The sequence below is a fragment of the Oncorhynchus clarkii genome, chromosome 11, assembly GCF_045791955.1.
Source record: "Oncorhynchus clarkii lewisi isolate Uvic-CL-2024 chromosome 11, UVic_Ocla_1.0, whole genome shotgun sequence".
Lineage (NCBI taxonomy): Eukaryota > Metazoa > Chordata > Actinopteri > Salmoniformes > Salmonidae > Oncorhynchus > Oncorhynchus clarkii.
In genome coordinates, this window is record NC_092157.1 from 19,698,106 (window position 1) to 19,721,798 (window position 23,693).

At 43.4% G+C, this 23,693-nt stretch overlaps 1 protein-coding gene across 1 annotated transcript; it reads left to right on the forward strand.

Annotated features, from left to right (window-relative positions):
* Positions 1–12,524: 12,524 nt before the first annotated feature.
* Positions 12,525–23,257, forward strand: LOC139420669 (homogentisate 1,2-dioxygenase). The gene is given in 14 exon segments (XM_071170888.1): positions 12,525–12,539; positions 13,216–13,287; positions 17,068–17,156; positions 18,411–18,516; positions 18,651–18,719; positions 18,782–18,873; positions 19,019–19,053; positions 19,148–19,227; positions 19,380–19,457; positions 19,460–19,609; positions 22,296–22,400; positions 22,569–22,695; positions 22,895–22,961; positions 22,963–23,257. Coding segments are annotated over 14 exon segments (1,380 nt in total).
* Positions 23,258–23,693: the final 436 nt, after the last annotated feature.

The window sequence follows — 23,693 nt, forward strand, 5'->3', positions numbered from 1 at the left end:
GCACTGCTTCCTGACACACTGACCTGCTTAACCCGGAAGCCAGCCGCACCAAATCTGTCGGAGGAAACACCGTACAGCTGGCAACCGAAATCAGCGTGCATGCGCCCGGCCGCCACAAGGAGTCGCTAGAGCGCGATGGGACAAGGACATCCCAGCCGACCAAACCCTCCCCTAACCCGGACTACGCTGTGCCAATTTCTTGTGCCAGCTCATGGGTTGGATCGAACCCGGATCTGTACTGACACCTCTAGCACTGCGATGCAGTGCCTTAGACCGCTGTGCCCCTCGGGAGGCCCCTGTTGAATGTAGCACATGGCAATGTGTGAAACTTTCTCAGCCTGAAGTGTCCCTCTTGTGTTGCCTCATTAGTTCGCTTTTGAGGTGGTACGATCGGGTAAAACGGTTGAGGGAAGACAGTCACGTGTGCTAGCAAGACAGAGGTTCCGAGTTTGTGTATGGGCCAAATTGGGAGGAGCTGGTTCTCGCTAAACAAGCAGCGTGACATTTTTCACACTGACATGCAAAACATTTTGGGAGTGTATCAACAATGGACTAAACAAATATCAAAAGATAGTTTTTAGGTGGAGTTTTCCTTTAACTGAAGGGCTGAACTGATGCATGATTGCTGGGCTGCACCCATGAAACAAGTCAGTATTTGATGTGCATCCATGTATGAGGAAGTTAGGAAGTTCCTGTTCCCAAGAAAGCTAAGGTAACTGAGCTAAATGACTACCGCCCCGTAGCACTCACATCCGTCATCATGAAGTGCTTTGAGAGACTAGTCAAGGACCATATCACCTCCACCCTACCTGACACCCTAGACCCACTCCAATTTGCTTACCGCCCAAATAGGTCCACAGACGATGCAATCTCAACCACACTGCACACTGCCCTAACCCATCTGGACAAGAGGAATACCTATGTGAGAATGCTGTTCATCGACTACAGCTCGGCATTCAACACCATAGTACCCTCCAAGCTCGTCATCAAGCTCGAGACCCTGGGTCTCGACCCCGCCCTGTGCAACTGGGTACTGGACTTCCTGACGGGCCGCCCCCAGGTGGTGAGGGTAGGCAACAACATCTCCTCCCCGCTGATCCTCAACACTGGGGCCCCACAAGGTTGCGTTCTGAGCCCTCTCCTGTACTCCCTGTTCACCCACGACTGCGTGGCCACGCACGCCTCCAACTCAATCATCAAGTTTGCGGACGACACAACAGTGGTAGGCTTGATTACCAACAACGATGAGACGGCCTACAGGGAGGAGGTGAGGGCCCTCGGAGTGTGGTGTCAGGAAAACAACCTCACACTCAACGTCAACAAAACTAAGGAGATGATTGTGGACTTCAGGAAACAGCAGAGGGAACACCCCCCTATCCACATCGATGGAACAGTAGTGGAGAGGGTAGCAAGTTTTAAGTTCCTCGGCATACACATCACAGACAAACTGAATTGGTCCACTCACACAGACAGCATCGTGAAGAAGGCGCAGCAGCGCCTCTTCAACCTCAGGAGGCTGAAGAAATTCGGCTTGTCACCAAAAGCACTCACAAACTTCTACAGATGCACAATCGAGAGCATCCTGGCGGGCTGTATCACCGCCTGGTATGGCAACTGCACCGCCCTCAACCGTAAGGCTCTCCAGAGGGTAGTGAGGTCTGCACAACGCATCACCGGGGGCAAACTACCTGCCCTCCAGGACACCTACACCACCCGATGTCACAGGAAGGCCATAAAGATCATCAAGGACATCAACCACCCGAGCCACTGCCTGTTCACCCCGCTATCATCCAGAAGGCGAGGTCAGTACAGGTGCATCAAAGCTGGGACCGAGAGACTGAAAAACAGCTTCTATCTCAAGGCCATCAGACTGTTAAACAGCCACCACTAACACTGAGTGGCTGCTGCCAACACACTGACACTGACTCAACTCCAGCCACTTTAATAATGGGAATTGATGGGAAATGATGTAAATATATCACTAGCCACTTTAAACAATGCTACCTTATATAAATGTTACTTACCCTACATTATTCATCTCATACGCATACGTATATACTGTACTCTATATCATCGACGGTATCCTTATGTAATACATGTATCACTAGCCACTTTATACTATACTATGCCACTTTGTTTACATACTCATCTCATTTGTACATACTGTACCCGATACCATCTACTGTATCTTGCCTATGCTGCTCTGTACCATCACTCATTCATATATCCTTATGTACATATTCTTTATCCCCTTACACTGTGTACAAGACAGTAGTTTTGGAATTGTTAGTTAGATTACTTGTTATTACTGCATTGTCGGAACTAGAAGCACAAGCATTTCGCTACACTCGCATTAACATCTGCTAACCATGTGTATGTGACAAATAAAATTTGATTTGATTTGATTTGATTTAGATGTGGAAACCGGCCACTAGGGGCAACAGTGAGCTCTGTTTACCTTCAGGTTTCGCTTTTGCTAGGGTGTTGTGGATGAGCGTAAGCATCTACCTCTGGTGCCAAAAGTTGCATGTCCGGATCCAGCAATCGAAAGTTGTTTTCGATATTTTTATTTGAAGGCTATCGCAGATCTTAACACTTACCTTAACCATTCAGAGTTAATGCCTAACCCAGGGTTTCCCAAACTCGGTCCTCGGGACCCCAAGGGGTGCACGTTCTCGTTTTTTGCCCTAACAATACACAGCCGATTCAAATAATCAACTAATCATCAAGCTTTGATCATTTGAATCAGCTGTGTAATGTTAGGGCCAAAACTAAATGGCCACCCCTTGAGGTCCCGAGGACTGAGTTTGGGAAACGCTGGACTTAAAAATTCGGAGTTAATGCCTAAACATCACCTTAAACACGAAATTTGACGTTTGGAACAACAGAAAAATGTGACATTTGACAAACATGGATGAATTCCTAATTCTGATGTGAGATTGGGAGAGCTTCACTGTTGACCTGGCTGGATTATTTAACTCAACTAAATAATCCATATTTCGATAGGCCGTTTGGCAAGGTCAGTATTAGTTCATAGTTTACTGTGAGCCTTGTCACCCTCGTTTTATAGCTTACTTTAAGTCCCTCGGATCAATAGCCTATCTAATGAGAGAAAATGAAAAATACCAAACTGTCGGCCTATGTAATCTTAGAAATATTCCGAATACTAGTGACATATTTTATCCTGTAGGCCTATATTAGGCCTAATGCAAACTAGGACTTTAATATTGTGTATTCCCAGGACAAATTAGAAAAACACGGGACAAATGTAAGATTACATGCTAGATGTTTTATAATAGAATAAGGATTTTTACAGTAGAGCACCTTCATACACTCTCCTTTTCAACGAACAATTGCATTATATTAGCTGTAAATATAATCAAACAATCACTGCAATAACTACCAAATTATCATGACAATTTGATAAATTGATTGCTATTGATTACACAGAACGCTCTCAAAAGCCACAGAAACGCTCTCAAAAGCCCTGTCACCTTCCATCTCTCACTCCACGCACGCACACGCACGCACACGCACACACACACACACACACACACACACACACACACACACACACACACACTGTTTCAGGCGAACACGAAACACTAATTGCGTAGCCTCTCTCCGGCAATTGCAGAGGCGATCAGATGGTCTGCTTGCCGGATGATTGACTTAAAAAGTGAAGGTGCATGGCGATGATGAGAAGGCGCGTGGGGAGCCGGGACGCCTTGCAGGCTGGCGCCAGAGAGGGGAGATGGATCGAGAATGTAATTTTAAATGAAAGTCTTTTTAACCCGCTGAAAATGGCGTGACCCCATCCTTCGCCTCGCAAGCCCATCACTTTTAAAAGGATCATTTTCAGAATTCAATCCCAAAACTTCAACAAGCTACAATTGACTCTTTCTTTCTTTCTTTCTTTCTTTATTTATTCTGCTTCTCTCCCTTTATGTGGCTGCCCAGTTACTAAGATTCAGAAGAACATGAAAAATAACAATAAAACATATCTTCAGAAAATTGTAAAACTTTTTAAAAGTGATAGAACCTTCTGATTGTTTGAGCTCTCGTTCATGGATTTCCAAGAACGGTATTGTTATTTTGTGAAAATAAATGAATTAGGTTTTCTGGTTAGAGCGCACGGTAGATCCATGGCCAGGAGATGCCCAAGATTCAGTTCTGTCATAGACAATAGGATATTGAATGAATTGAATTGAATGCATTTTAAGGATGACACATTATTTGTATGCCAGATCTTATTTCAAAACGATTCACTCATCTTGGTGCAAATTGCAGGCACGATTTCATTCATTCATTCTAATCAGGCCTCTAACGCGTGACCATAACAAAATGTTCCTCGTTACTGACAATTACAAACAATTCACCGCGTTTATTGAGTCAGAAACTCCAGGCCTCGTTTTCTGCTCTCAGATCAGCAAAGTAATGAGATTTAATAACAATATAAAATGTTCCGTTTTTTCTCCTCCGCGGTCACAAACAGATGCATGTAATACAGACGGGTATTTAGCGTCGCTATGTAATTTGGGGGCCACGATTTGATTCATTTATCCGCGCTCTGTTATTAACCCGTGAAAAGAGAGATGTCAGCCGCGGTTTGAGCCAGCAGGACATCCGCACTTTGTTTAAACGCACTAATTATGCCAGCACACATTAGCGAGGGACGAAATAAGCGCAATTTTCACATTTTCAATGTTCGCTCTATTTAGCGCGCCGCATGCGGGTGGCAGAAGTTGGGGGAGGAGGGGAGGCAGTGCCCGACTGTGGCTCGAGCTCTTTCCGTTCCCCCTCTCTTTTACCCTTTGCCAAAGTGTGTTTTGTATTTTCATAACATCCTAACTTGATAATTTTTTACACCCGATGCACTTATTGTGTTGCTTTGCTGCTATAGTCACAATTGGAATTCGTGCAAGTGTAGCTTAATGTGCAACAGAATAGGCACTAGAAACCATTTTCACCACAGGGTCAATTTCAAGAACATTTCTCGGTGTGTGGCATATGCATACTAGGCTAAGTATTGGGGGTCACTTTCAGCAGACTACCGACTTTAGGGTCAGTTCTTCCACCCCCCATCTCTAGTATAAGTTAAACAGCAACAGGTCCCGGGGCAGTGGTTAAGGATATGGCCTAACCACAGGTGTGTCGTTCAAAATGCTTAGATCTAGGAACGTTTCCAGCTAGTGTTCCATGGATCACCGCTTTGCAATGTGATATTGTGTGTGTATGTGTGTGTGTGTGTGTGTGTGTGTGTGTGTGTGTGTGTGTGTGTGTGTGTGTGTGTGTGTGCCTCTGTCTCTTTTCGTGTCCATCGTGTCCACACAGATGCGTAAAAGGTTGGACCAACGACCTCCATATTATTTCCATCCATTCCACGCGCGCCATCTTCTGGACTAATCAACCTGTCTGTCACTGCATCTGGAGAGAGATCTGCCTAATAACCCATTAATAGCCTAATAATCAGGGACTTGTGAACTGGAGTAACATTAACTGACAGCAAGTGCTCATTACAAAATGTAAGGGTTTACGTCTTGATTTTAATTAATTAACATATTTTATTCCGTTGGTTAAGGCTGATTTTCGACAATTACGCATAATTGCATAATTAATCAACAAGCCGATCTCGTGATTGTTTTCCTTGAGAGTAAATGTGGTTTATCTTCTGACATCACATCACGTGGTGATTTACATGATGCGATTATTCATATAGCCTTCTATGAATAATATGTTGGGGAAGCAGGGTTGTAGAATGTCTCCGATGCAAGTCTCATGTTCATTATATGCACTGTGAATACCTGGCATATGCTACTAGGCCAGAGTTTTACATATATATTTGGTGGTCAACACAGGTTCTATGTCTATCAGGTCAGGCACCATTGTAACCAACCAACATCTCTCTCGCTCTCTCTTTCTCTCTGTGCGTTGACTGACCTAACCATAACCCTTACCTAATCCTGGAACGGCAGGTAGCCTAGTGGTTAGAGCGTTGGACTAGTTGGATCGAATTCCCGAGCTGTTGTTCTGCACCTGAACAAAGCAAGGCCATCATTGTAAATAAATAAATAAAAATTGGTCAAATGCCAATTAGTAGAACAAAATATCAGAATTGGGATGCCTGTGTAAACGCAGTCATAGTGACACGTTGTTAAAGCCTGTGTTCAGACAGAATCTGACAGAATATGCAGCACGAATATGAGCCAGTGAGGTTATCCACCCGCACGAGGTTCCAGTGTCGTGGCCCCGCTGCCGGTGTCTTGTCTTCATTCTTTCGCTGTTAAGTAATTGGATGCTGCTCTGACTGGGAAGGCTAGCAGGAGGAAAGAAAGAAAGAGAGAGATACGGATGGGGCTTGGGGCTTTTAAAGGCGCGTGTAAGCAACGTTAATTAGCGGTTATTAACAACCCCGCATAATGAAAGCGCGAGGGAGTCAATTTAATGACTTTGTTAGCGAGAGGTTCAGAATGACAGGCGATGATCGGAACAACAAAGTCGTCGGCACATGCAGTCATCATCGGTAATTTCCAACCATAATGTGGTCTGATAAAAAAACAAAGGGCTCTAATTTCACTCAACTGACTGGATAATTAGTCCCTTATGTAAGGAAAATAATTAATGACTTAAATATTTCAACCCCAAGATTAGGCTTCATTCTCCTCAATGATTAAGTAAAAATAAACTCAGGGCCCATCACTCTGCTTAAGAAAAGCCTGTTAGCAGAAGTGCCCATGCATGCTGGCCTTTATGTTACAAATGCGTTTTGGCCCATGCATATACAACGTTAAGCTCATGAAATATGTTGCAACCAACCATTCTCCAATATCACAGAATATGATGACAATAAAAAAATACACTTTGTAGTCATCAAGCGTATCTACAGCGATATGTGTGGTCGCCTATTTATGGGTACTGTTTTGAGAAGCCCAAGGAGCACATGTAGACCTCGTTGTGTGCATGGTTTCGTTCTATAGGGCGTTCTTAGCCTACATTCTACAGATGACCAGGAAAGATGTCTGCGGGGTCTACCCAGGGCCCTTCCCGATTCCAAGGAATTGTAAATGAACACGAGATAAATCAGGCACGTTCACTGCAGCAATCTGGCCGCCCCATTTTCTCCGCTCAGTTTTGATCGCAGGGATCAAGGCACTCGAGCCACTTGCTGTTATAAGTCCATCGACGGTGTTTGCTGATACTGTTGTGTCTCCACTACTAGGCAAGCTCGAAAAGGGTAGCGCGAAGGTGACAGAACTCATGAACTTGTGTGCATTTTCCCTTTTATTGATTGCAGCCGTTCAGTTAATAGAGTGCAGAAGAATCACCTCTTTATGAGATAATCAAAGTAATGTATGCAAATTAATTATCTTGTGAGCTTATCAAAATGTACCTGTCCCACTCAAGTCTGAAGAAGTCCATTTATTCAGTTAGCAGCAATAATGTGGTGGATGGCATGATGCAAATGATGGTTGATTAGGAAAAATTAAGGACCTCACTGGTATCTGACCTTGTCTGAGTTTTATGTAAATTATAGAAACAATCGGTGTGATAGGATAAACTGCATTATAATGTGAAAAAAATGCCTTTATAAGAAAATGGCTAATCAGTTCATAGGCTATTTTGGAGATGTGTTAATAGGCCTAAACCCTTGGAGATTTATCCCAGTATTCAGCTGCTTTGATTCAAGTTAAACGTTCTCTCAGAGTTGGCACTGCAGATGCCAAAAGATAAAACATTTGAGGTTCTTTTGGATCTGGATTGAGCAGAGTGTGTGGTGTAAACAAAGTGGTCAGACTCTGTAATAATGGGCCATTTCCACTGCTGCGATTTCCACTGATGCTTGACCTAAAGCCTCGGACATTTGTGTGCTTTCCATGGCTGAGGCCAGGGCCAAACAAAACCTCTACTTTAACTCATTGAGACCAGATTGAAGATGTTTGGAGGGCTTTGGAGGTGGGACAGATTTGTAGCTGGAGCTGCATGGGCACAAGGGCCCCGGGTGTTTTGATGTGTTCCTGTGCGGACATGGGTTTAAGGCCCTCAGAACCATATTGAATTGGGTGATTTTAGCACCTTGTGGCCGAGGTTGGTAGCATATCAGGCAGATGAGTGAACTTGATGTTGAAGAGACTTGATGTCCAACAGTACGAGGCCTAGTAGCAGCATGTATCAAATCATCGTCTATATTTCTAGGATGTCTTTGAAGCTGCCATTATGATAAACGAGACAAAGTTGGAAACATTTAAGTGGATCACTCTTACATGTCTGTATTTACTTCAGTAACCTCAGGCATCTTATTACCCTCCAGAGGGAAACTGGGTAGCAGACACTCTGCGGTTGGCACAAAATGGCCGCCACAGTGAGCCTTGTGAGCTGGTAATGAGGCATGTAGAGCCGCAATGTCCTCCTGAGGGGCATTCAGTGTTGCTGGATTTGGATCCTGATCACGGCAGCTACCCAGTGGCTTGTCAGACACTTCATCTCAGATGGAATTAGCTCCCCGGGCCGCCACAAAATGGCCGGAGTGGGTGGGACACGTAAAGACACAGTCTGGGCTGTGTGTGTGTGGAGGGTGGTCAGACGCTGTGCCCAGCGATGTGGCATGATGCCAGTCATTCTATTACTCTTCTCCTCTCTTTCTCTCTTCACCCGTTCCCCATCTTCCTTTTCAGCATTCGACAGTTATCATATTGTTACATTTTGATGGAAAATAGAGTGGTCAGGGGTGCATGGCTGTCAGAGGGAAGTGTGTGTTTGTGTGTGTGCAAAACTTTTTGTGTTTGTGTTTGTGTGTGCGTGTGTGTGTGTGTGTGTGTGTGTGTGTGTGTGTGTGTGTGTGTGTGTGTGTGTGTGTGTGTGTGTGTGTGTGTGAGAGAGAGAGAGAGAGAGAGAGTGCAGTGCAGTGCATTGTATTGGTATCGTTTGTGTCAGAGGTTTTGAGTGGCATGAAGTGGGATGAAGACCTGAGGAGAGTCTGTCATTTTCTGTGGGTTTGGGTGTGCTTGTGTGTTGTGTGTGAGTATATCTGTGTGTGTATCAAAGTGTGTGTGTGTGTGTGTGTGTCTGTAGCATCATCATTAGGTCGTAGGCAGCCCCAGTGTGTGGGGTGGTGGTTCGGTCGCCTCTGCAGCCCCTCTGAACCATTTAGTGGGAGAACAGCTCTTGGATCCCGGCCTGCAGGTCTGGTGGTGCCCAGTGGGAGGCAGCGTAGCCCTGCAATCTCTATTGGGATTTATTCCTCTCCCATCGCCTGGCCCCATACACACCCCGCGGTTAGGAAGTAAGAAATGCACACACAGATGCACGCACACACACACACACACCCTCACACACATACACACAGTCCCCCCCACAGTAAGGAAGTCATAACTGCACACTCTCTGTCCCTGTGGGAGTCGCCCAGGGGTCAAGAAAGGTGGGATTTAACAGACTCACTGATAGACAGAGTGAGAGATAGAGAGAGACAGGACTGAACATTCAATTCAAGTGTCCTCTGTTAATCCATGTTCCGCTGTTCTACTTCTCTCTGTATGTCGTTTGTTATGGCTTTCCTTCCTCCCTTACTGTCCTTTAAAGTCTGATCATAGGTCATTCATAGGAGACTTAGTGCCAAAACCATTATCAGGGAAATCATTTATCTCTTTACATCTCTATCTCCATAACAGTTGATGATACCCTTTACCTTCTCTTTCAGTTCCTTCCCTCCATCTCATCTTCTACCTTCCTCTTCTCCAGTTCCTCTGCTTGACTCGTCAAGACTAAGGCGACACCAGGCTCCTTCCTCTACTGTTTTCATCACTCAGGAAGAGCTTTGACCTTTAACCTAGTGTGACCCCTGATTGACCAGCTGAAGCCTTCCAGACAGTCCTCTAAGCAGCGATGATTGCATTTCTGCTTAGCTTGGCGAGATAGAAAAGTAATGTATTCATGAGTAATTCAACATTTCCTCTTTTCTCTTGCTCTCTCGTTCACACATATCCCCCCCCCCCACACACACACACCACAACACATACACACTCCACAAATATCTTCTGATATATAATTGGTAAATCCACTGATTAACCAGCAGTACGAATTGTCCACAGAGCGCTAAAGTAATTATGTTTGTGTGCTGTGTTTTTTTTGTATTACTTATCTTTTTTCTCTACCTCTTAAAGCACATCTTTATAACCAAGCAATTCCAAAGCAATTTTCTCTGTGGGTGGAGAGTGTAATTTTCTATTCTGTGACACTGTGATGTGTTAGAAACTGGGAGCGGGTGCTAAAAGGCATGTGTAGAGAGTGTGTATGTGTGTTTGTGTGTGTGTCAGAGAGGGCACTGTTTAATGTCTCCCGAATATTGCTCTTGTGTTAGAACTATCGTCGTGGAAACCTGAGGGCATGAACCAGGAGAGCGTAACGCATGGCAACAGTCTTTATCTTTATATTAAAACATTTGCATAGCATTAGTGGTGTAGAATGCAGGAGAGACTCAACTCAGAGAGGTTGAGAGAGAGAGAGAGAAGTGGAGAGGAGAAAAGGAGGGATAGGAGATATTCAGTCTTTGGTATAGCCTGTGGCAAGGCTTTCTCTCAAGACAATTGTTTTGTTGTGTTCAAGTTTTGTATTTTTTAGGCCCTATAACAGACAAGTGACAGACAACAAGAAATATTTGTCATTAAATATTTGTCTATGTTTCAACCGTGTCAAAATGCACACTGGTCCAGATAATCTGACATACTGTGTGAAGGCCTCGTGCTGGGTGGGTGGATTGGGTTTGTATCAGGTGAGCTAAAATATGGATGCCTTTTCCCATCAAGACATTGAGTCCAGCAGGCCTCTAATAACAAACCATTTACTACCCACTCACTCATGCATAGATACAACCATCTGGATGGAATAGGCTACTTTCCTCCATTCTTCACTCCTTCAGCCTCTCTTAAAACACACAGGCATACCTGGAGAGGTGACAAATACTCTAGAATTCTATCATCAAACTCGGAGGCGAAATTAAAATAACTTTTTTTCCATCCAAGGAGGAGATCAATTTCCGCAGACTGGGTCGCGATATTTTGCGCAATTGGGCTTTTTCGTCTGAGAAGCGGCACCCTAACTGCTTCGCAGCGGGGCGCCCGCGGCAACTGCACGCCTCGCTGGAGAACAGTTACTTCTGCCGCACAGAGTTTATTTGCGCCTCGCTATGAGAATTGCCATCATTTACCCTAGTCTGACACCTCCCAAAAAGAAAAGAAATAGACAGGAGAGTGGATTGGGAGTAAGAATGAGAAAGGGAAAATGATTCTTTTTGATACTGCTGGGAGATTAGGTGTGCCCAGTTTGGTCCTCTCCCTTGACAAAATTAACTGAATACATTTTGAATAATGTAGATATTTTTCGTATTTTGTTATGTATATTGTATGTTGTTCAAATGACAATTCGATTGCATTTTTACATGTAATATCCAATGTACTCTGAGTAAACAAATAGGCCTATACTAAGCCTACCCACTGGGCACAGACCTCATTACAATGTCTAGTTTTGATTTACATTTGGTTGTGTTGTGAATTCAACGTGAAATCAACACAAAATGTTACCATGTCATTAGATTTATTGTAGGTTCAAAAGGTTAAAAAAAAGTACAAATTCCCTATGTTGATGACTTTTTGCAAACCCAATCCGTTTTCCACGTTGATTCAACGTCATCACATTTCATTTAGTTTAAATTACATGGAAACAACGTTGATTCATCCAGTTTTTGCCCAGAATGTATAGGCTATCAAGCAGATAAAAAATAATCTATAATTTCCAAATCTCTATCCCAGAGATCGCTTGTCCATTTCGATTTGATCCAAAATTATATAGGCCTATATGCCTGATTATTAGGCTATACCAAGTTCAATGATTCATAGGCCTATACCCAGGCTGATATACCACATGCTCAACAGGCCCGACGATATTGCCACAATTGTCCTTTCCAAAATCGCCAGCTAGTGAAGTAGGCCTACCGGGGTCATCATCTCGTTGGTTTCAGTGCGCTGGTGTGCATCACCATAGATATGGATTCTATTTCTATGTTCATCACCATCCGCGAGGTGCATCCATAACCGTCAATGTGGTTGGAACACAGGAATCCGTGAAACGTCTCATGTCCATTGGACCCATGTTGTATCTAAAAGGTGGCTTGGGGTTGGTTGTATTTGCATTGGCTAAGACTTTGGTCCTTGTTTGCCCACTTTTAAGCAACCCGACCTCAGTCTCTCCACCCCTTTCTCTGTTTTTCTTTTTGACATCTAACCCCTTCTCTCAGAGAGAACCCCCCATATACGTCACGGACCGAGTCTGGTCCTAATTGATGCCATATTGAGAAAGAGCATAAATCCATCCCTCCTTTCTTCTTCACTCTATCACGGGACGTTGGGGTTGTGTGGCCGATAGGTTATGGAGCTAACCTAGTTAAGTTTGGAGATAAATAGTTACGTTTTAACAAGGGTGTTGGACATTGAAAACATAATTGCTTCAGTTGGACAGTTTCCTAAGTAAGCACAATGGCTGGGCTCAAGGTAAGGAGGCATAACTTCAGTAAATATTACCTCCATTTATGATCAAGCAATGTTCAGGTTATATATTATTGCGGAGATTGACTGTTATTTTTCATTAATTGTTTTCTTCATTTTATATATATATATACATACATTTTGACATATAGTGAAGATAATAATTGTTATTCCAATGTCATTTAAACGTTTTACTTTATGGGTGATGGAGCTATCAATCGCACCAACAAATGTCAGAAATCTTACAATATGTAAGACTTAACTGTGTGTAGGCTATACATCTATAGACTACTTTCGCTGTCAAGCGGTGCGCTGAAGGGGCGTTTCCTTCTACCCAATCATTCAGCAGATGCTCAGATGTTGTGCCCAAGTCGCTTGTGGAACGCAGAGTTCTGGAGTCTAAACACAGCGGTAGTGTGTGTCTTTTATCAGTTAACGTCAGTTAACATTTATATAATCTATTATATTACCACTGTTTTGTTTACTGAGATTTTAGACATTCTTTTCCCCTTCTCTCCATGAAGTAAAGTAGCATACTCCGCAAGAAATGTAGACTCACGTGTGCGCGCGGATTAAAAACACAGGTATACTGTCAAAATATCACCCAATATGTCTGTTTTAAAGACTAGGCCTATCACTGTCCAGCCAACTGTCTGTCCCCTAATATGTGGCTCTCTTCCAGTACCTGAGTGGGTTTGGGAATGAGTTCTCATCTGAAGACCCTTGCTGTCCAGGAGCCTTACTTGAAGGTCAGGTAACATTCCATAGATGGTTGGTTGCTTAGCAACAAAACCGACTTGTGCACAACTATGGGGCAAAATAGATGGGGTTGGCTTAGATTGTTGACAACATGTAAACTATATTTAGACTCCAATGTTTATTGAAAATATACACACAACTGCACAATGAGCATTAGTTGTCTCTCAAATATATACATTGTTACAGTTGTTGGTTAGCTTGAGATTTTTTTGCCATATTACCACATGACATCAGTCTAAACACCTCAATAAGAAGATACAATGAGCTGAAATGAGTCACTTACAATTCAACACATGGTAGTTTCTTGACATTGTTGCTAGCTATCTGGCCATCCAGAATCACAACAACACCCAGACTTCTGTCCCTATGAAGTGCGGGCATTGTTTTTATGACGTTAGCTAACCAGTCTATACCCCTCACCTGTTATCCAGCAACACCCCCTTACACCCACTTTACCACCGGCATAAGGCAGTTTCTCTGGACCCCCGCAAAATCGGAGTTACCCCGCCCCCCCAAAAATAAGAACAAATCCAATGTGTCAGCCAGACAGCCACATACAAAGTAGGTCTATACAGGGTCGCAACTTGGGGTTTAGAAGTGTTGGGGACATAACTTGGCGGTGGTCTGTATTTTTTTTTTGGGGGGGGGGGGCATCTAAAGCTAATTTCCTGCATTTATACACAATCTAATATGACCCATGGCCCTTCTAGCTGTCTCTATTTAGAACAAAAAGTAAGCAACAATGTCCACAATCATCAAGCCAGGTAAGAGATCATTATTAAATACACTACCGTTCAAAAGTTTGGGGTCACTTAGAAATGTCCTTAAAACTGGCCTTTGGACTAGTTGAGTATCTGGAGCATCAGCATTTGTGGGTTCGATAACAGGCTCAAAACACTTTCTTCTGAAACTCGTCAGTCTATTCTTGTTCTGAGAAATGAAGGCTATTCCATGTGAGAAATTGCCAAGAAACTGAAGATCTCGTACAACCCGTGTGCTACTCTCTTCACAGAACAGCGCAAACTGGCTCTAACCAGAATAGAAAGAGGAGTGGGAGGCCCCAGTGCACAACTGAGCAAGAGGTAAAGTACATTAGAGTGTCTAGTTTGAGAAACAGACACCCCACAAGTCCTCAACTGGCAGCTTCATTAAATAGTACCAGCAAAACACCCGTCTGTCTCAACGTCAACAGTGAATAGGCGACTCCGGGATGCTGGCCTTCTAGACGGAGTTGCAAAGAAAAGCCATATCTCAGACTGGCCGTTAAAAAGAAAAGATGGGTAAAGAACACAGACACTAGACAGAGGAACTCTGCCTAGAAGGCCAGCATCCCGGAGTCGCCTCTTCACTGTTGATCTTGAGACTGGTGTTTTTTGCACAATGATTAACACACAGGACGAGACCGTAATCATCTGCGCAATCCACAATGGCACGAAAGCCAAAAACACAGAGCACAGGTACTCACATGCTTCAACGGACATAGTAACAATAATCAACAGCCCAATGGAAACCAAAAGGCACACTTATACAATAACTAATCAGTGGGAATAGGAGACAGGTGTGAGTAATGAAAGTTCCGGAGGGATCCATGACAAGTATGGCAGACCCCCAAGGCCAGGACTGAGCAGCCCAGCAGCTAGGGATTGCCTAAATAGGTATCTCCCCTGACGTGGGCATGTTTTCAATACTGACTCCTTTTGTCAAACAGTATTCCATATAAGGCAACCAGACCTTATGAAAGTTGCACAGTATACCCTTAATCTTGTAATAAATCAAGTCTAGTGAGACATAACTTGACATTTCAGCCATCCGTTGTGGGAGGATAACCAACCTGCATTTCTTAGCCGCTATAAATGCTAGGTTACACCGATTCTTCTGAGAACAGTCTCCAGTATCAACATTTCCAAACAAACAAAATTAGGGAGAAGGAAGAATCTGTAGACATGCTGAGATAAAATAACATACTCTTTTCCAGAATTCAGACAGCATTCACAAGACCATAACATATGCAAATATGTCCCCTTTTGTGTTTTACACCTCCAGCAGAAGAATTTAATTTCTGAATGCATGATAATCAGTTTCACTGGCATATAGAATGTTCTATGGATGGTCTTAAACTGCAGTCATTTATGTCAGATTATATGAACATGACTGGACATTCTAAAATATCTATATCCATTCATCATCACCAATAGCGCCTCCCAGGTCTTCCTCACGTTTTCATTTGACATGTTTTGTGTCATTGGGAAAAGCCTCTATCAACCCTTGATACAGTTTGGAAATCAACTTTAGATGTTTGTCAGACTGACCCTGATGCTCAGATGAGGCATGACAAAGAATTACCTTGGTGTACATGTATACATTATATTATCCAAGAATAGAACCAATGGTTCAATAATTGAAATGACCATTGTTCCCTGATCCCAGACTGTATCCTACCCATCATCTCAAGATGGAACTTTGTATCATTCACTGATATTGTTAATATACTGCAAAATTCACCTGAGTGCCTTAGACTGGTCTTCCCTGGCTGTCTGACCCTGCAGGGAAATCTGTCACCATCTGATTCTGTTAAGACATGATGAGCACAGTGTTGTGTACTGATTGTGCACCATGACAGTGAAGCCTGTAGAGCTGTTTATACCGTGTCAGTGTGAAAAGTAAGACATTAGCTAGGGAAACTGACAGATCAACAACGTTACATTGCTATACTGACTAATAAAAACTTGAATTGCGCAGCAAAAAGGGTCAGAATATCAGTCTTCAATTGTTTGGCTGCTGGTTTCATTGTTTGATTCAGGTCTAGTGTGATTGAAGCAAAACTAATAGCTAACGTTAGTGAGCTAGCTAGCTAGTTACAGTTAGCCAGCTAATGGTTCAATGGTACGTCGTCACATTTACTTCTGTTGAAACAGGACAAAACAAAGGCTACAAAACATTTCCATACACACAAGAGTTGTTAGATACTGCTAAATTACAGATAGCTAGAGGCTAGCTAGAGCTGAACTGACTGTGGTAGCTACTAGCTAGCTAACTAAACTAGCAGCTAGAAGTTCATTCACTTCAGTGGAGAGGCGATGAAACATTATCTAACGTAACATGTCAGTTACAATACTAGCTCAGTGCTGGGAATAAATACGTTGTTTTTATATCAAACAGCAGTTAACTTGCCAGCTAGATCAGTCAACTAAAGAGTAGCCAGTTTCTGCTCTGCTTGCTTTTACGTCTCAGAGAAAAAGTGCAACAAACACAGACAGCAGCTGCCTCTGTTCATCTCTCCCGTGCTGGTCCTGTACACCAGCATTTTAGATGCTTTCCCTCCACACAGCTAGCCTGTCCACATGCTCTGTGATGTCCATGCGGTTCTAAATCCAGCCGTCTAAAACCGGAAAATAGCATACCCAACCGCTCTGAGGCATCTGCATGGTTCTAAAGCACACCAGTGACTCATTTTGTATCACAGTGCAATAATACAACTGGGGGAGGGGGGAACAAAACACAAATTTAGAATGTTGGGGGGGGGGGGTCATGTCCCCCCATCCCCAGTGAAAGTTGCACCCCAAGAAACAAATACTTAGCGTCCTGTGGAAGTAAAAAGGTTTATGAATTACTTTTTGGAGGGGTTACTGTCAAAATAATGTATTAAATAACAAAAATAATAGACGTTGATGACAGGCGCATGGGCCCCTAGAGCTCATAAGCAGGGGGGTGTCCGGTACACCAGTGTACGTCACTCCCCTCTAGGATGTTAAACCCAGCTCTGTTGTCTCAGCAGAACAACCCTCAGGTGTGTCCCTATGGTCTCTACACTGAACAACTCTCCGGCTACGCTTTCACCTGCACACAGCCAAGCAATAAGATGAGGTATATCATAGTTATTGACAGAAACTTATCCTTCATCGCTCAGATTGAATAAATAATGGAGTAATACATTGGCCTACACAGAAGTCTCATTTACATCTGGGGCTAATATGTGAGTTTCATGATCTGATCAATAAGATCTAAACACTGTGGCTGCGTTTACACAGGCAGCCCAATTCTGATCTTTTGCTACTAATTGGTCTTTTGATACAGCCTATCTGATCAAGGTTTGTCATGTCTACACATTGTATTAAAATATGTCTCATCCATCCACTGTGTCAGCATGAGACGATATTAGCTGGTGCCTCCTTGTATGCAAATTATTTAACAGATATTCGGAATGTATTTATTTTAAGACAATTATTGGTGCCATAAGTCAATGGTACTGCCTGTCAATGATTTTAGAGACCAGTATAATGAGGATTTAAATAGTTTGATCATCCAGATCTGTTTATACCTGATTGATATCCAGACACAATGTGTGCCTGGTTACCTCTGGAGGTGGTCAGGACAATCAGACACCTATCTAAAAATGTTGGCACAATCAGAACGTGGACAAAGGGCGCATGTTAACACTAGGTATAGGGCAGCAGGTAGCCTAGCAGTTAAGAGCGTTGGGCTAGTAACCAGGGTTGGGTAGTTTACTTTCTAAATGTAATCCGTTACAGTTACTAGTTACCTGTCCAAAATTGTCATCAGTAACGTAACTTTTGGAGTACCCAAACTCAGGAACGTAATCTGATTACTTTCAGTTACTTTTTTGATTACTTTCCTCTTAAGAGGCATTAGAATAAGACAAAAATACAATCCAGCAAAGGCATTTGGTTTGTCATCATAGTGGTCTCTGAACAAATGTAAACTTGCGCCTTTTTTAAATTCTGAATTGAATGCCATTGGAAATACAGAAAGATGCCATAATGTAATCCAATAATCTAATTACAAAATGTTTGCTTGTAACATAACTGATTACATTTATAGTTTTTTTTTGTACATGTAATCAGTTACTCCCCAACCCTGACAGTAACCGAAAGGTCGCTAGTTTGAATCCCAGAGTCAACTAGGTGAAAAAAATATGTCCATGTGCCCTTGAGAAAGGCACTTAACCCTAATTGCCTCTGAAAATAGCTCTGTATAAGAGCTTCTGCTAAATGACTAAAATGTAAAAATCTAATAAACAGGACTTTTTTCATACACTTAATCATGCACATACACAGACATTATCTCTCTCTTTCCTAACTCCATTTCCTTGTTTCCCAGTTGGTTCTACCGTATCCTGCCGTTTGTCCGTCACAAGCTGTACACCGCAATGCACTGTGGGAGCCTAACAGACAATTGGGATGAAGTGGAACCTGACCCTAACCAGGTAGAGAGGAAGAGCGAGAGAAAGAAATGAAATGGACAGGGTTTGGAAAGTGAGACATTGGAGAGAATTAGAGTGCGAGATTAGGCGGAAGAAACAGAAATTTGGTTTTGAAATGTTTTTTTTTTCACTGTTAGCTGCAATTGCTGCCATTCAGCATCACCAAATCCATTAAACTCTCTGGCTTTCCATGATAGCGATTAGCTGTTTCTGGTACAGCCTATCTTCTTTCCTGGGTCTCATTGGTTCTCCCATCTGTCAATCATAGGGTCTGCACACCCTATGTGGAGCAGGAGACACTAAGTCCCACAACAGGATCGGCATCCACATGTTCACCTGCAACACCTCCATGGTTGACAGGTGTGTGTGTGTCTCCATTGTATCCATTGTATGATACCATTATATACATACAGTACTACATACACAATTTGATCTCTCCCATCGTTGATCTTCACAACTCTATGCCCAATATCAAGTTTTTAATAAAGTAGTCTCTGCTTTTCAGTTGCTTCAACAACTCAGACGGAGACTTTCTCATTGGTCAGTCAAATATGCCTTTGGTTTTTGAAGTATACATAAACACAATATAACATAAGCAGTCTTATGTACTCTCCCACTTTCCTCCCTCTCGCAGTGCCCCAGCAGGGGGAGATTGTGATCACTACAGAGTTTGGGAAGATGATGGTGGAACCCAACGAGATCTGCGTCATCCAGGTGAGACGGCAACACCTTTCAACCTTTCAATCTCAGCTGTTCCTTTTACCTGTGTCAAGACTCACCAGATTCCTCTAACCTTTTTCTCTCTCTCATCACCCATCCTCCTCACCTGTCCATCACCTCACCTGCATGTTCCCTGTGTGTTGCAGAAAGAATTGCGTTTCAGTGTGGATGTGTTCGGGGAGACCAGAGGCTACGTGTTGGAGGTGTGCCGACCTGGGACCCATAGGTGTGTGTGACACCCGTTCACCCCTCCACGTGTCAATGCCTTGTCAACTCTCTGACTCCGGTGGCATGATATGACGACTGCAAGGTAGCCACAGGCTACACTGTCATCAACAAGTACCAGGGCAAGCTCTTCTCCAGCCAACAGATGTGTGTGTGAAGGACGTGCTTGCTTGTTTCTGCTATGTGCGTGAGTAAAAACGTGTGTGTCTTTGGGTGCATGTTCTTGCACAAACATTACAATATACAGCATTATAATTCACGATAGTAGCTTGTAATAATGTATACATGGGACACCACTATTTTAGCGTTTAGCTAGCCATCCCAACACTGAGGCATAAATTCAATCAGATCAAGCGTTAACCGGTGATAGCCGACACCCGCATAGCTGATGTTTTGGCAATGACGGACGTGGAACTGTGTTGGAGCTGTCAAATCGGTAAGCAGCTGCTCTTGTGATCATTGCCATGAAGCCACACCCACCCCACTCGCATTAGAAGTTCAGAACAAGAAAGTGTAGGCTATATAGAAATAATGAGGATTTCTATCAGTCAGGTGTAGATTACATCTCACATTTCAGTGTTACAACTTGTCAACAAGGCTGCATGGGATTTCTCTTAATGCGACAGCCAATGGCAACGTCTGCTTTAGGCATAATACCTGGAGCTGCTTGTGGATTTGACAGCTCTAACACAGTTTCACCATTGACACCATGCAAACATCAGCTGCAGGATGTCGGCTAAAGGGGATCTGATTGAATCGGGCCCCGAGAAAAGTTGTACAGACTATTAAAGTGAGGCCTATTAGCTGTGAGTTAATACAGAACAGCAATTGGGTTCTATTAGCAGTTAGCTGTGAGTTAATAGAGAACAGCTATTGGGTTCTATTAGCTGTTAGCTGCAAGTTAATACAGAACAGCTATTGGGTTCTATTAGCTGTTAGCTGCGAGTTAATACAGAACAGCTATTGGGTTCTATTAGCTGTTAGCTGTGAGTTAATACAGAATAGCTATTGGGTTCTATTAGCAGTTAGCTGCAAGTTAATACAGAACCGCTATTGGGTTCTATTAGCAGTTGGCTGTGAGTTAATACAGAAAAGCTATTAAGTTCTATTAGCAGTTATCTGCGAGTTAATACAGAACAGCTATTGGGTTCTATTAGCAGTTAGCTGTGAGTTAATATAGAACAGCTATTGGGTTCTATTAGCAGTTAGCTGCGAGTTAATATAGAACAGCTATTGGGTTCTATTAGCAGTTAGCTGCGAGTTAATACAGAATAGCTATTGGGTTCTATTAGCAGTTAGCTGTGAGTTAATACAGAACCACTATTGGGTTCTATTAGCAGTTAGCTGTGAGTTAATACAGAACATTGAACAGCCATCCCCAATGATTTAACATGAAACGCCTGACTGTTCTTCTCAGCAGCATGCTCCGGTCTCGTCTCCCTTACCAGCCTTAATCACTAATAATTAGTTAGCTCGTCCAGGAGTTCCCGCCAGGAGTTTCTGTCCTTTCAGAAGGGGAGAAAACCTTGCTTGAGTTAAGCACTAATTTCAGCATATTTCACTGGGGAATGATTTCCCGCCCTGCTCTGAACGCATCCTGTCGAGCAGGTAATTGGATCGACTCATTTTGTCTGACAGTAGGGGATTTTAAGGAGACAGGGCGAAAGGATGTGTGTGTGTGTATGTGTGTGTGAGGGAGGTAACTGTGGAAATACCTGTGTTAGAGGGAATATTTGCATGGTGTATACACCGGACCCTTCTTTCTTTCGTTAACCTCTCTCCATCCAACCTTCTCTTTCTCTCTTGTCTCCCTCTCTGGGTTCGGACCAGGTGTTGGGGCTTGCTCTTTCCCCCCACCTAACCTGAGACTGCAGGGAGTGTGTGTGTGTCACACACCGATTGGAAGTGGAGTGGGTGGGGCAGATTCCATCTCTGCTGCGTCTCATCCTGCTGTTTGGTCCTCCTGCAGAGAGATGAAATTGCTCAAATTAACTTATTATTTGCTTGACTGGGCCAATATGTTTTTGTTTTGTGTGTGTCTGTGTGTGTGTGTGTTTTCTTGTGCTACATTTTTAATCGAGTCTGCCAGAGTTATCACAGGAACTGTAATGCCCAAGAGATTACCTGCCTTGGGGTCCTCAGACCCCCTGGGTGCATGGTGACTGTGTGTGTGTGTGTTTGTACTGTATGCAAGTGTGCTAGTATGTGTTTTATGGTGTATGTCTGTGGGAGTAGGAGGAATATCTGTGTGTGAGAATGTGTGTGTGCTTGCGCTTGCGCACATATGACAAGGTACATGGGTCAGCCCTGAAGACAGCTTGAGCTGTAATGAATTATATTGATTTTAGAGGTACCATTGAATGTCTCTTTCACAGTGACATTATCAGAACAGCACTGCTATATAAAATTGCTCTGGTTTTAACAATCAAGATGAAGAAATATCTCTACACCGTCTCCCTCTCCCCCCTCTCTCCGAGCCGCGGGCGCTGAAAGTTTGGGAAAGTTTGATTGTGAAGCCAATTACGGCATAATACCTGCTGGAGCTGAGGATCACAAAGAACGGGGTAAATATAAAAAAGAGCAGAGAATGAAAAGAGGTACATTGTGTTTTAAATCAGCCCTTATCCTCCCCTGAGTTCTTTTTTTCTTTTTTTCATGCAGCTTTTACGGCTGTTTTTTCAATTCTGAATATCAAGGGCCCTCTTCGCTAAAATGAACATTGGCTTGAGGTAAGGCTATATCTCAAGTTCAAAGGTGCGGTAGACCAAGCGGTGCTGCTGCGGTCCCTGCTATACATTTGTCTATTATTCTGTTTCTTCTTGTGTGTGTGTTTGTAGGATTTCTCTCCCTTTAACCTGGTGACGTGGCATGGGAACTACACACCGAACAAATACAACCTGGACATCTTCATGGTAATCAAGTGTGTGGTCTTCGATCATGCAGTGAGAACCTCACACACAGGCAAAAAGTCAGAGGTCCCTCCCCTCTGACCTTCTCCTCCAATGGGTTTTGAGAAGGTGACGAGGAGAGGATGCCAGGAGTATGGAATTTAGATCTTCCCAAAAATGCATGCACACACTTATCCTTCCTCTCCTCCATCTCTGCACCAGGATCCTTCCATCTTCACGGTGTTGACGGCCAAGTCCACACGTCCAGGAGTCACCATCGCTGACTTTGTCATCTTCCACCCGCGCTGGGGAGTGGCTGACCACACCTTTAGACCCCCCTACTACCACAGTATAATAAACACACTAACCCTCAGAAAAAAATCTCTCAAATAGCTACTTCTTATGCTTGTCTTTAGTTCTGTTACTGACACCTTTGTCCGTTCTAGCATGCCCCTCTAGTGACTACCTTTCCTCTGTCACTAGTCCCTTTGTGTGTTTTGTAGTAGTGTGTTTGTGTTATGTCAGAGCACCCCCTGTCTGTGTTCCAGGGAACTGTATGAGTGAGTTCATGGGGCTGATTAAGAGCCACTATGAGGCCAAGGAGGAGGGCTTCCAGCATGATGACCTCTCACGGTCCTGACGGAGACTACTTCGAGAAGAAGAGCACCACTCCCCTCAAACCAGAGAGGGTGGCCGAGGGGTCCATGGTAACACACACACACGATGTGATCACAATTCTCGAACAGCTGTACATAGTGGGACATCCAGTAACATCCCTCTTCATGTTTGAGTAGTCGTTCAGCATGGCGGTAACTAAGTGGGGCCTAGAGACGTGTCAGAGGCTGGACAAGAGCTACTGACAGCCACTCCGCAAACACTTTGACCCCAACTGGAGGCCCAGCAAACAGTAGAGCAGAGGCAGAACACAGTCATTACTTCCCCTAGATCACCAGAAAATCCTCTAGGATTTAATATAACACGACAACACTGTGGCTCAATACATTTTATACAATGGCATTGTTGAATACTCATTTTTGATTGGCTTGAAGGGCATTCTAGAGCTTGCATTATTTCCCTATAAAGCACGGTAAATCAGCATGGTAGAATTCAATGGTTCTAGTTCATTCTTACATGTTCTATGTATGAGCTGCTTTTGAAAGAAGAAGTCGAATTGAAGACATTGCCATTGTTGAATTCGATTTTCATAATAGCGAGCTAGGACTGATGGTTAAGTTAGCTAAACTAGCAAGTCTGTTCGGTTACCAAGGCAACTAAATGTAACTATCCAGTAAACTTGCTACCTACTTCAGTAGGTCAGTGGATGTTCCAACTGGAAAATAATGCATC